Genomic DNA, 13,403 nt, shown 5'->3' with positions numbered 1-13,403 from the left:
CACCGGCAGTCCGCTTGATACCGATGACGTACGAAGCCTACTTTTCCTATATACCGCTTTGAACTTGTGGTCACTGTGTGGGTACACGACCGCTGATGAACAGCTTACCTTTATTAGCATTGTCAGTGTTCACCGTAGTTCGAACTTATTCAGCATATTAAAGCGAGTTCTCGGCATTGCCCGTGTTTGCGGAGACTTTCACTTGGCTTCGGCTCGCCCGTGCCGGCATGGTGGAAACGCGAGGGCACTTTCTGTGTGCACTGACAGCGTGTTGTACTACTTTCCTCTAATAACATCTTCTATTCGTTTCATAGTGCTTCACTTTCACAGTGGCGTATATCCTATTTAACTTGTTTTCATGATCGCCGACCACGCCGAGCATTGCAGTGCTGCATCGACAGGAGGCGATCGCGGCGCAGTTGCCCTCCCCGTTGGTCCCTTCATTGCCGGGCGTTTGCGCAAGACACGCATTGTCACACATTTAGTCCCTGTTGGATGAACCGTTCGTCCATTGGTTTAACGACTGCAGTTAGTCCAACTTTGCCGAATTTCGGCTTAGAGTGTATTGTATGAGTAGGTATGTTGTAATGTATAACATGCAATACCCATTTTAGGTTCGTTCTCTATATCTCATTTTCCCCCCTTGTGCTGTATTGCAATGCCTTGAATGAAGCGCGGGAATTCGAAGCTTTTCTTGGCAGCTAATGAATCATCTGCTGGGTTTCATTACGATTGCAATTTGCGATTCCTTGTGGTTTATGTCGACGCCAAGGTAAATTGGCGCATGTCGCCGATGCCCAAGACCTGTAGCTGTTGCTATCATGTGTGTTGCTATGAACCAATATCTGGGCCATAAATTTTGCAAGGGACTTACACGGACGCAACCAGCGTTCTAAATAATCACCATGCAGATAACCTCTTAACCCCGGTATAGTAATGGAAATCATTTTTCTTGTTTCACCGCCTTCGTTATACATGTTTTTTTTTAGATAAGACGGAATAGATAGTAATATTCCCACGCGTTACTCACACAGTCTCAGTGAATCTGCAGACTACATGATCTCCTTCGGTGTCATAAATGATATGAATCTAAAAAAAAAAACCAAAGGCTGCCCACGAGTCAGCAGCATCTAAAAAGTGCTTTCGCATGCATTATTCGAATGTGCCCGCGCTTCGTGCCCAGTCTGTAGGCTGCATGCGTGCACTGTCTAGTGATGTCATCGCGCAGCGGTGAGGAAGTGCAGAGCATGCGAAGGGCTCTCCTTAGGGGCCATAATCGTCACTGTGCCCTTGTACCAGTGATGAACGAGCGCCCGTGGAGACCCCATATATCCGTGGGCAGGGGAGTCACGTGATGCGCGACTGATGCGACTGGTGCGCTCGAGGGATAGAAGGGAGAGTATAGCGGCAGTGCGTAGCCCGTGTTTAGCGGAGCGTGTCCAAAATGCAAATGACCTGTGTGGGGTCGGACACCCGGTCTCTTTCTGCGGTAACAACGTTCCGTTTTGCGTCCCCACACATTGCACGAGGACGACCATCCGACGGTCGGGGCCACTTCGTCCACCTTTATTTTCTGGTGTGTTGAGAATCATCACACCGACGTTTGACTGCAGAGTCCTTAACGCTCGCGTCTCTCCTTCTTTTCACTCTTGTTTCGGAAAGTGCTGATGTGCCCGGTGAATAAAATGGCGGGGTAGTGAAGAGAGCAGGCCGACCTGCATTTGTGTCCTTCGGTATGCGGTAACTCTGCTTGCAACTTGCCCTCCGAAAGTCGTGGTGCGAGACATTCTCGTAGAGCTGAGGCAGGCACCCCATGTTTGGATTGTACATGAATTCGATTGGTGCAGAGGAGAACGCGGTGGTGCCTTTTAGGGGCGAAGCTCCTCTTAGTCTAACCTTGTCCTGCGTCAGGCGTAATCGGCAGTATCAGACAGACAGACAGACAGACAGACAGACAGACAGACAGACAGACAGACAGACAGACAGACAGACAGACAGACAGACAGACAGGCGGATGGACGGACGGACGGACGGACGGACCGATGGACACAGACAGGCAGAGAGACGGACAGACACACCGATGAACACAGACAGGCAGGGAGACGGACGGACATACCGATGGACACAGACAGGCAGGGAGACGGACGGACACGCCGATGGACACAGGCAGGCAGGGAGACGGATGGACACACCGATGGACACAGACAAGCAGGGAGACGGACGTACATACCGATGGACACAGACAGGCAGGGAGACGGACGGACATACCGATGGACACAGACAGGCAGGGAGACGGACGGACACACCGATGGACACAGACAGGCAGGGAGACGGACGGACATACCGATGGACACAGACAGGCAGGGAGACGGACGGACACACCGATGGACACAGACAGGCAGGGAGACGGACGGACACACCGATGGACACAGACAGGCAGGGAGGCAGACGAACGGACGGACACTTCGCCCGACTCATCATCATTCACTCCGTGGATATGCTATGATTTTTTGTTATTTTAGTTTAGTTTTGCCGCAGTTTTCGGCCTTACCGCACAACAAGCCGACCGGAATGCTTGAGCGTGGACATCGATGGCTGCTGCGAGTGAGTAAGCCTTGCCGAGTTCCTCGATCCACCACGTCCCCAGGAGCTAATTTCGCGCTGCTGAGCAGCGAAGGAATGACGGGCGCACGAGCTCCCGATTCTGGTCCGATTGTTCCGGCCCACATTGCTGCTGGGGAGGCCCTAACGGGAGGGCAAACATCGGATAGGCAAGAAACCGCGGAGCCGTGCGAAGGGCAATCTGCAGCGCGAACCGAGCTGGCCCGCTTTAGAGCGCGTATATATGCCAGCCCAGCAGCAGAGATACCTCGGCTGCAAACAAACCTCTCGCGGCAACGGCTGATAACGCGGAGCCCTTGTTTCCCTCTTGGAGCAAATCTTCGCGTGGCTGGCTGCCTCCTGCGATGCAAGGATCTTCAGGGGGTTCGGGAACTCGGCGCCGGCGTATTTCTTCGAGCGTGTCGCCTTGATAATGGCACGCGCGTGGCTTCTGCGTGCGACTCCATCTGCCGCACCGCTGGATGGAGTCGATTCGCTAATGCGCCTTCCCAGCCCCCCCCCCCCCCCTCTCTTCATCCCTGGGCGCATTGAATTTGAGAGGAATTTGATGAAGGCGTGTTTTCTTTTCTTTTTCAACCGAGTCTGTTTTGCTGGCCACGCGTTCTCTCCATTACGCGGGCCTTTTGTTAAATGCGATCTGCGTTTTTCTTTATTCTTTATAGCTGTTCGTAGAAGTGCGCGCACCTGTCTCGCCCGATTTCGCTCGAGCAGCTGAGGCTTGCCGCCTGTCGCTGTGATTAGGCGCTGGCCAGCGGGTAAATGGGATTGGCGCCCGCACGCACCTGCTTGCGGTTTGGGCCCCTCTACTTTGCTTCGCGTTTAAGGCGGCGCAGAATCAGTGCCTCTTCGTGTATACAACATTTGCGTTCGTTTTTGTTTGTGTCTTGTTTCGACCGTTGAACAGACATCAGATTCGGTTGCACACATGCAGAGTCTGTGCTGCTGGCTTCCGGTTACGCCTTTGCTAACATTTAGCGATAACAAAACATCGCTGGCCGTCAACCTGCTTCTGAACGAACGATTTGTACGAAGGTGGCACAGTTGCTCGAGGAGAAATGAAGGTACCTGTCCGTAATTAAAACTATGTGTAATGTTAAGCTGTTAAACATTACATGTTGAACTATGTGTAATGAAGCGCCGTGCGGCCTTAAGTCGTAATGTCACGTGCCAAGGTCACCTGCCAAATTTCGCGTTGTTGGCAGCTGAAATAAGTGTGTTAGGCTTCCAAAGTAACGTTTTTTTTTCTCGTCTTTTTTTTCCCTATATCGACGCAGTCTACCTGATGAGCTATGATGTTATATAGAGCTGTGGCTTTACATCGTGCTCAACGGAAGTACACGTCTATTGACATCATATACAGCGGCTGCATTCATTCGCTTCTAACGTGATTACCGCTTTCTCTTGCGAAGGTAATTCAGTTTGCATCTCATGACTTCAATTTATTTTAACCGCGCTTTAATTTCCCCTCTATCTCGCCATAACCGATTGCTCGCCTGAACGTCGCGTTGTATACTTCCGCGTGTCTCTTTCACGTTTGTGACGCTCACTCTATCACTCATGTTTATAAGAATTCAAAAGTATAGTTTCACCAGATGTTTGGCCGATGTGCGAACAGCACGCACTGAAAGAATTAAATGACCCTAACGGTTTCCTTGTGTGTGTGTGTGTGTGTGTGTGTGTGTGTGTGTGTGTGTGTGTGTGTTCCTGTGTATAACTATGCTGATGTAATTTAATGAGCTTATGTGAATGCATCGCGAATGCTTTTTTCTTAAGTCAAAGCGCGCAGTAGGAATGTTGGTACGAGAATGGAAATGTCTGGGGTTTAACGCCCCAAAATCAAGATATGCATATGAGGGATGCCGTTGTGGAGGGCTCCGGAAATTCGGACCATCACGCGCTAGTTAACGGACTCTAGCATTGCGCAGTACACAAATCTCTACCATTGCGCCTCCATCGAAATGCGACCGCCGGGATCGAACTTCCGACCTTCTGATCAGCAGCCGAACATCCTATAACCGCTACACCACCGCGGCGGTCTTGAATAGTAGTTCGAGCGGCAGAATTGCATGGTGAGGTATCTGGTTAGTTGCGACTTATCTAGTTCTGACACGTATGCGTGTCGAAATAGGATGTTTACGGGATTGTGAATACGTACGGCACAGAGATACCAGTGCTTTTCCGCATTCACCTTGATGTCGGATCCTGACGGCGTAAACTGTTATCATTGCTGGCGATTTCCCTTCACGACACTCGACAGCTGGCTTTTGGGATCCCTCTTGCGAATTGAAACCGTCACCGTGTCACTGCAAATTTTACCCCTTCATCGAAGGAAGGAAGAAAGGAAGAGCAGCAATGTAGGCGCATGCCCGGTTAGCTACCATAAGCCGCGCGAACGGAAAGGGGAATACAAAGATGAGAGAGAGGACACTGGGAAATATAAGGGAAAATTCATCCCCACCATCGTGATTTGAATTTGTAAAATTCACACATGCTGTTTTCCTTTTTTCCCAAGATTGAGCGGGCTGGCTCAGGTTAACTTTCATTAATTCGTGCGTGCGGTGCACCTCTGGGAAGGCTGCAAAACGTGTAAAGCTGGCTCATCCGACTGGAGTGCTGCCACCGTGGTTCGTGTCGGTTTACATGTGAATGGTTCAGAGATTTGCGACGGCAGTCGTGCGACTGAAAAATTGAGTAGTGCGTGACTGAGCCGAAAGAGTCGCTTCGCGGCCAAACCAGTCATTTGCGATCTGTAGCTTTGCTACTGAATTGCTAACTTGGTCGCGTGAATAATGCTAGTTGCAGCTGTGAACGACCTTTGAGCCACAACCTCGCTCGCATCATGGTCGCCGGACGGGGTGGGATACCGCTTCAGAGTCGTTTGTTAACTGTTCCCAGCATGGTAGTCACCCTTAGTAGCCACTTTTTCTAGATTTTTTTTTCTTGTGAAGCACGCGAGCCTCGCGCTGCTGGGTTTAAATGGCGCATTTTCTAAAGCTTTCGACAATCTGACTGAGACGACGGTATATACTTCGTTCGTGCTTCAATGTGACACGTTACGTTTGCTTTATTCCGGCTGCCGTCTTCCTCAAGGTGACCTACTCGATGGTTCTGAGACATTTTTTTTTATATAAATTAAAGTATTTGCTAACCTTATTATGTTTATGATAGCATGTTGTTTAAGTAGCTAGCACTAGGGAGACTAGAAATGAATAGCTGTACTCGGTCAGTACAGAGGCGCTCGGCGCTGGAGTTGGAGGTCACATATGGTGACCACCGTGCGTGAAGGGTCTTCGACACACCCTCGAGAATGAGATCGATGCGTGCTACATGCCGTTATTTTGTTCCTGTGAGGAAAGGAGGACTGCTTTACGGCCTTTCGCTGAAGGTGACCAGCATGCAGCTGCCCTATACGGCACCTTTAAAATGGTACTTAATAAAAATGGCACATTTAGTTCAAAGATATGAGGTAGTTATCGCAGGTGACCACCTCATATGTTTTGAAATAAATCTGCCATTTCAGTTCAGTTTTTTAGTTTTAGTTCAAAAGATGCCAAATGGCCTAAAGGTAATATTTTTTTCAATAAATTTTTGTTTCCCATCAGAAGTGCCTGAAACAGTGAAATGTCCTGGGACAACTATAATCCTTTCCTCTCCGGCAGCCCAGCGCCCGTGAGCTTTTACTACACGATTGTTCGTGAGACCAAATCTGATCGAATGGCAATGGAAGTACATTCACTCGCAAACGGAAATGCTTGGTGATCGTGTCTTCGCTTTGCTGGGTGAGGTGGGCGGAAGTGCTTCCCGCAGCAAAAGAAAGCAGCGTCGACATATTTGCGTGTCTGGAAACGGTTATAAACTGTCTGGCAAATGCTTTTGACTACCTTGCTCACAGTGTCAGTTGCATGGCAGTTTTAATGAAAAAAAATTAGCTTTATTTGCGTTCATACTCTAATTGCTACCACTAGTCATCTTCAAATCTGTCTTTGCGGTAGAAACAGTCATTCAAAAAACCCTGAAATATCGCACCTATACCCGATCGAGAAATCTCAAACGCAATTTGCTGACACTTTTGCGGGTCTCAATGCTTTATACCTATATTCATATTTATCTCTTCCAATGTACTGTTACGAGAAGTAACGGCCAAATTTTGAGTGCTGACGCTGGCACTTCGTTTTTTTTTCTTGTCTTTACAGGTACACTCTCCGTGGAAAAGTTCGAGATGACTGGGGCAAGGTACAGCTGACCTTCGAGCTGGAGGTGGTTCAAGTGCAACAGCCAGAGTTGCTGGGCATTCGGCGCAAGCGGCTAACAGGCGACGCCTGGCATTACAAGCGAGTCTGCGAGGAAGTGCTGAAGATTAGGGCTGCTTGAGCTGAAACCAGACCCACGTTGTTGCCTGCCACCGCCTACGACATGTCCCCCCCCCCCCCCTGTGACATTCATCTGCTTAAACTTTTTTCTTAGTTTGCTCGCGTTGCGCTTACAGCGTTCTGTGTTTGAACTTTCTTGTGGGTGCAGAGTTTGTGCTCACTTTGCTTGGGCGTTCAAGTGCAGCAGCCAGAGTTGCTGGGCGTTCGGCGCAAGCGGCTAACAGGCGACGCCTGGCATTACAAGCGAGTCTGCGAGGAAGTGCTGAAGATTAGGGCTGCTTGAGCTGAAACCAGTGCTACGTTGTTGCCTGTCACCGCTACGACATGTCGTCCCCCCCCCCCCCGTGTGACATTCATCTGCTTAAACTTTTTTCTTAGTTTGCTCGCGTTGCGCTTACAGCGTTCTGTGTTTGAACTTTGCTGTGGGTGCAGAGTTTGTGCTCACTTTGCTTGGGCGTTCAAGAGCAGCAGCCAGAGTTGCTGGGCGTTCGGCGCAAGCGGCTAACAGGCGACGCCTGGCATTACAAGCGAGTCTGCGACGAAGTGCTGAAGATTAGGGTTGCTTGAGCTGAAACCAGTGCTACGTTGTTGCCTGCCACCGCTACGACATGTCCCCTCCCCCCCCCCCCTGTGACATTCATCTGCTTAAACTTTTTTCTTAGTTTGCTCGCGTTGCGCTTACAGCGTTCTGTGTTTGAACTTTCCTGTGGGTGCAGAGTTTGTGCTCACTTTGCTTGGGCGTTCAAGTGCAGCAGCCAGAGTTGCTGGGCGTTGGGCGCAAGCGGCTAATAGGCGACGCCTGGCATTACAAGCGAGTCTGCGAGGAAGTGCTGAAGATTAGGGCTGCTTGAGCTGAAACCAGTGCTACGTTGTTGCCTGCCACCGCCTACGACATGTTCCCCCGTATGACATTCATCTGCTTGGATTTTTTTCTTGGTTTGCTCGCGTTGCGCTTGCAGCGTTCTCTGAACTTTCCTGTGGGTGCAGAGTTTGTGCTCGCTTTGCTTGGGCGTTCAAGTGCAGCAGCCAGAGTTGCAGGGTGTTCGGCGCAAGCGGCTAATAGGCGACGCCTGACATTACAAGCGAGTCTGCGAGGAAGTGCTGAAGATTAGGGCTGCTTGAGCTGAAACCAGTGCTACGTTGTTGCCTGCCACCGCCTACGACATGTCCCCCCTTCCCCCCCGTGACATTCATCTGCTTAAACTTTTTTCTTAGTTTGCTCGCGTTGCGCTTACAGCGTTCTGTGTTTGAACTTTCCTGTGGGTGCAGAGTTTGTGCTCACTTTGCTTGGGCGTTCAAGTGCAGCAGCCAGAGTTGCTGGGCGTTCGGCGCAAGCGGCTAACAGGCGACGCCTGGCATTACAAGCGAGTCTGCGAGGAAGTGCTGAAGATTAGGGCTGCTTGAGCTGAAACCAGTGCTACGTTGTTGCCTGCCACTGCCTACGACATGTTCCCCCGTATGACATTCATCTGCTTGGATTTTTTTCTTGGTTTGCTGGCGTTGCGCTTACAGCGTTCTGTGTTTGCACTTTCCTGTGGGTGCAGAGTTTGTGCTCACTTTGCTTGGGCGTTCAAGTGCAGCAGCCAGAGTTGCTGGGCGTTCGGCGCAAGCGGCTAACAGGCGACGCCTGGCATTACAAGCGAGTCTGCGAGGAAGTGCTGAAGATTAGGGCTGCTTGAGCTGAAACCAGTGCTACGTTGTTGCCTGCCACCGCTACGACATGTTCCCCCTTCCCCCGCGTGACATTCATCTGCTTAAACTTTTTTCTTAGTTTGCTCGCGTTGCGCTTACAGCGTTCTGTGTTTGAACTTTCCTGTGGGGGCAGAGTTTGTGCTCACTTTGCTTGGGCGTTCAAGTGCAGCAGCCAGAGTTGCTGGGCGTTCGGCGCAAGCGGCTAATAGGCGACGCCTGACATTACAAGCGAGTCTGTAAGGAAGTGCTGAAGATTAGGGCTGCTTGAGCTGAAACCAGACCCACGTTGTTGCCTGCCACCGCCTACGACATGTCCCCCCTTCCCCCCCGTCACATTCATCTGCTTAAACTTTTTTCTTAGTTTGCTCGCGTTGCGCTTACAGCGTTCTGTGTTTGAACTTTCCTGTGGGTGCAGAGTTTGTGCTCACTTTGCTTGGGCGTTCAAGTGCAGCAGCCAGAGTTGCTGGGCGTTCGGCGCAAGCGGCTAACAGGCGACGCCTGACATTACAAGCGAGTCTGTAAGGAAGTGCTGAAGATTAGGGCTGCTTGAGCTGAAACCAGACCCACGTTGTTGCCTGCCACCGCCTACGACATGTCCCCCCTTCCCCCCCGTGACATTCATCTGCTTAAACTTTTTTCTCAGTTTGCTCGCGTTGCGCTTACAGCGTTCTGTTTGAACTTTCCTGTGGGTGCAGAGTTTGTGCTCACTTTGCTTGGGCGTTCAAGTGCAGCAGCCAGAGTTGCTGGGCGTTCGGCGCAAGCGGCTAATAGGCGACGCCTGACATTACAAGCGAGTCTGCGAGGAAGTGCTGAAGATTAGGGCTGCTTGAGCTGAAACCAGACCCACGTTGTTGCCTGCCACCGCCTACGACATGTCCCCCCTTCCCCCCCGTGACATTCATCTGCTTAAACTTTTTTCTTAGTTTGCTCGCGTTGCGCTTACAGCGTTCTGTGTTTGAACTTTCCTGTGGGTGCAGAGTTTGTGCTCACTTTGCTTGGGCGTTCAAGTGCAGCAGCCAGAGTTGCTGGGCGTTCGGCGCAAGCGGCTAACAGGCGACGCCTGACATTACAAGCGAGTCTGCGAGGAAGTGCTGAAGATTAGGGCTGCTTGAGCTGAAACCAGACCCACGTTGTTGCCTGCCACCGCCTACGACATGTCCCCCCTTCCCCCCCGTGACATTCATCTGCTTAAACTTTTTTCTTGGTTTGCTGGCGTTGCGCTTACAGCGTTCTGTGTTTGCACTTTCCTGTGGGTGCAGAGTTTGTGCTCACTTTGCTTGGGCGTTCAAGTGCAGCAGCCAGAGTTGCTGGGCGTTCGGCGCAAGCGGCTAATAGGCGACGCCTGACATTACAAGCGAGTCTGCGAGGAAGTGCTGAAGATTAGGGCTGCTTGAGCTGAAACCAGACCCACGTTGTTGCCTGCCACCGCCTACGACATGTCCCCCCTTCCCCCCCGTGACATTCATCTGCTTAAACTTTTTTCTTAGTTTGCTCGCGTTGCGCTTACAGCGTTCTGTGTTTGAACTTTCCTGTGGGTGCAGAGTTTGTGCTCACTTTGCTTGGGCGTTCAAGTGCAGCAGCCAGAGTTGCTGGGCGTTCGGCGCAAGCGGCTAACAGGCGACGCCTGGCATTACAAGCGAGTCTGCGAGGAAGTGCTGAAGATTAGGGCTGCTTGAGCTGAAACCAGTGCTACGTTGTTGCCTGCCACCGCTACGACATGTTCCCCCTTCCCCCGCGTGACATTCATCTGCTTAAACTTTTTTCTTAGTTTGCTCGCGTTGCGCTTACAGCGTTCTGTGTTTGAACTTTCCTGTGGGGGCAGAGTTTGTGCTCACTTTGCTTGGGCGTTCAAGTGCAGCAGCCAGAGTTGCTGGGCGTTCGGCGCAAGCGGCTAATAGGCGACGCCTGACATTACAAGCGAGTCTGTAAGGAAGTGCTGAAGATTAGGGCTGCTTGAGCTGAAACCAGACCCACGTTGTTGCCTGCCACCGCCTACGACATGTCCCCCCTTCCCCCCCGTGACATTCATCTGCTTAAACTTTTTTCTCAGTTTGCTCGCGTTGCGCTTACAGCGTTCTGTTTGAACTTTCCTGTGGGTGCAGAGTTTGTGCTCACTTTGCTTGGGCGTTCAAGTGCAGCAGCCAGAGTTGCTGGGCGTTCGGCGCAAGCGGCTAACAGGCGACGCCTGGCATTACAAGCGAGTCTGCGAGGAAGTGCTGAAGATTAGGGCTGCTTGAGCTGAAACCAGTGCTACGTTGTTGCCTGCCACCGCTACGACATGTTCCCCCTTCCCCCGCGTGACATTCATCTGCTTAAACTTTTTTCTTAGTTTGCTCGCGTTGCGCTTACAGCGTTCTGTGTTTGAACTTTCCTGTGGGTGCAGAGTTTGTGCTCACTTTGCTTGGGCGTTCAAGTGCAGCAGCCAGAGTTGCTGGGCGTTCGGCGCAAGCGGCTAATAGGCGACGCCTGACATTACAAGCGAGTCTGGAAGGAAGTGCGGAAGATTAGGGCTGCTTGAGCTGAAACCAGACCCACGTTGTTGCCCCTGCCACCGCCTACGACATGTCCCCCCTTCCCCCCCCCCCGTGACATTCATCTGCTTAAACTTTTTTCTTAGTTTGCTCGCGTTGCGCTTACAGCGTTCTGTGTTTGAACTTTCCTGTGGGTGCAGAGTTTGTGCTCACTTTGCTTGGGCGTTCAAGTGCAGCAGCCAGAGTTGCTGGGCGTTCGGCGCAAGCGGCTAACAGGCGACGCCTGGCATTACAAGCGAGTCTGCGAGGAAGTGCTGAAGATTAGGGCTGCTTGAGCTGAAACCAGTGCTACTTTGTTGCCTGCCACCGCTACGACATGTTCCCCCTTCCCCCCCGTGACATTCATCTGCTTAAACTTTTTTCTTAGTTTGCTCGCGTTGCGCTTACAGGGTTCTGTGTTTGCACTTTCCTGTGGGTGCAGAGTTTGTGCTCGCTTTGCTTTATCGTTTTTGTGTGTTCTTGTGAATAAAGCTTCTTGTGAACAAATATGCCCATCTACCAGTATACCTCAGCGCTGTTTCGTTTTGACCTAAGTCGTTAAAATTGAGGGTTCAACAACTGGCGTGGTTGACCGCCTCGGAGTTGTCGTGCAGGTACAACGTAAAGTCACTGCCATTACTGTCCTTATTCCATAAAGGGACCAACGCTGTACTTTATGCAAATGAGAGACAAACTAAAAGTATCAGATGTGATCTTTTAGCAGCCCAATGAGAAGTCATTATTCGTGCTTCCTTGGTCGCGTTTGAATATTTTTAGTTTGCGTTTTGGTTACCTGTGGCTGTGTGATTAATCATTTTTTTTTATATTCGCATCGAAAGGTGCAGTTCGCCAGTTGTGGTGCATGCGTGATTACGTGCGTCGGCGCTCCATTCAAGCTGAAACCCCAGTTTCGCCTCCATATCGGGAGGAGGTGAGTACTGTACGTTACGAATGGTTTCAAAGATATGCAGTTTAGCGAATGGAGTTGAATAGAAGATTGCAAAGCTTAGAATTCAGTGATGCATTTTGCACTGATCGCTACGATTGTACGCGAAGTGTTATGCTCAGATGTAAAACTCGTATCTCTATATTTCTTTTTTTTTTACTGTAGCACTTTTTTAAAGCTTTTACACCGTATCGAATGTTTGCCATTTTATATCTGTTACCACGACGCAAGATATTATTAGTCTCTGCTTTCCTATTTATTTATGTATTGCGCGAAAAAGGGAAGAGCGGTGTTGACTACTATTATTTGTATGTATTTTTAGAGGGCTTTGTATTTCTAACCCTGCTCGAAAGCAGCGCACGCGCTTGTTTTTTTTTCTTTTTAGTTGGAACATTTAGCGCGCGTGTATTTTGATCTAGTTATTATTCGCCCGCCATGTTTCATGTTTTTCAGCGTGAATTGCTGCTGTCAGCCTGCAGTGCTCAGTGGCGGCCATTTCACGTGCTTTCCTATTACGTTTCGGGTCAGTCAGTGTGTGTGTTTGTACATCTGCATGTGAACGCGTGTGTATGCGCGCGTTTGCCTAGTGAAAAGTACGTTTGTGGTAATATGAAACTGTTCTGCAGCCTTGCCTTGTGATTGTGCCTTGTTACATGGTGACGTGGACGGGGAGAGATAATTGCTCACGACGGCAAATCGTGTCACTTTTTTGTGACATGGTATTGCGAAAAGACGTGATGTGCCTTTAAAGTTGGTTTTTGAGGTGATTCCCTCCTGGCCTGCTTTGAGCCACGAAAAGCCAATACGCATTTTTTTTTGTGAACTTTCGGCCTCGTTCGTGTTTCTTATTGCCACTGAGCGAGTATTAATCCTAGTCTTAAAATATTACTCCATCCAGTTCTCCGAACTTTATTCCACTTTTTGAATTATTTGAATAAACGTTTTGTGTGATCTCTTTGTTGTTCGTGTCTTTATGAGGTGCTAACATGGTCACCGAGCTGTAAATACGGCAGTAAACTTGGATTTTTGTGGCGTCTTGTAGCTTCAGGAGAGAAGGGGTTTGTGGTTGTGTTAATTTTCGAAGAAGTAGTAATGGTGTCGAATCCTATTGGCACGTATACATTATTGTGCCCCCCCCCCCCTTTTTTTTGAACATGTTATTTGTAGCGCCAAGCTTGGAACATGGAAGACAGGGAAGGAAGAAAGACAGATGAGTGCCAACTACCAAATTTTTATTGACAGCAAAGGCTGCAAGTAAAAAAC

General features: G+C 50.1%; 1 protein-coding gene across 1 annotated transcript in view; it reads left to right on the top strand.

Moving 5' to 3' along the window:
* The window catches only part of LOC119161343 (maternal embryonic leucine zipper kinase), a 159,364-nt gene extending 146,269 nt beyond the window's left edge, over positions 1-13,095 (top strand). Inside the window, exon 15 of the mRNA XM_037413765.2 lies at positions 6,816-13,095. Coding sequence (XP_037269662.2) covers positions 6,816-6,993 — 178 coding nt within the window. The 3' untranslated portion in view covers positions 6,994-13,095. The remainder of the gene's footprint in view (positions 1-6,815) is intronic.
* The last annotated feature ends 308 nt before the right edge of the window (positions 13,096-13,403 follow it).

This window comes from Rhipicephalus microplus, chromosome X (assembly GCF_043290135.1).
Source record: "Rhipicephalus microplus isolate Deutch F79 chromosome X, USDA_Rmic, whole genome shotgun sequence".
NCBI classification, from domain to species: domain Eukaryota; kingdom Metazoa; phylum Arthropoda; class Arachnida; order Ixodida; family Ixodidae; genus Rhipicephalus; species Rhipicephalus microplus.
The sequence above is the reverse complement of the archived record's forward strand: the minus strand, read 5'-3'. Positions and strand labels throughout refer to the sequence as shown.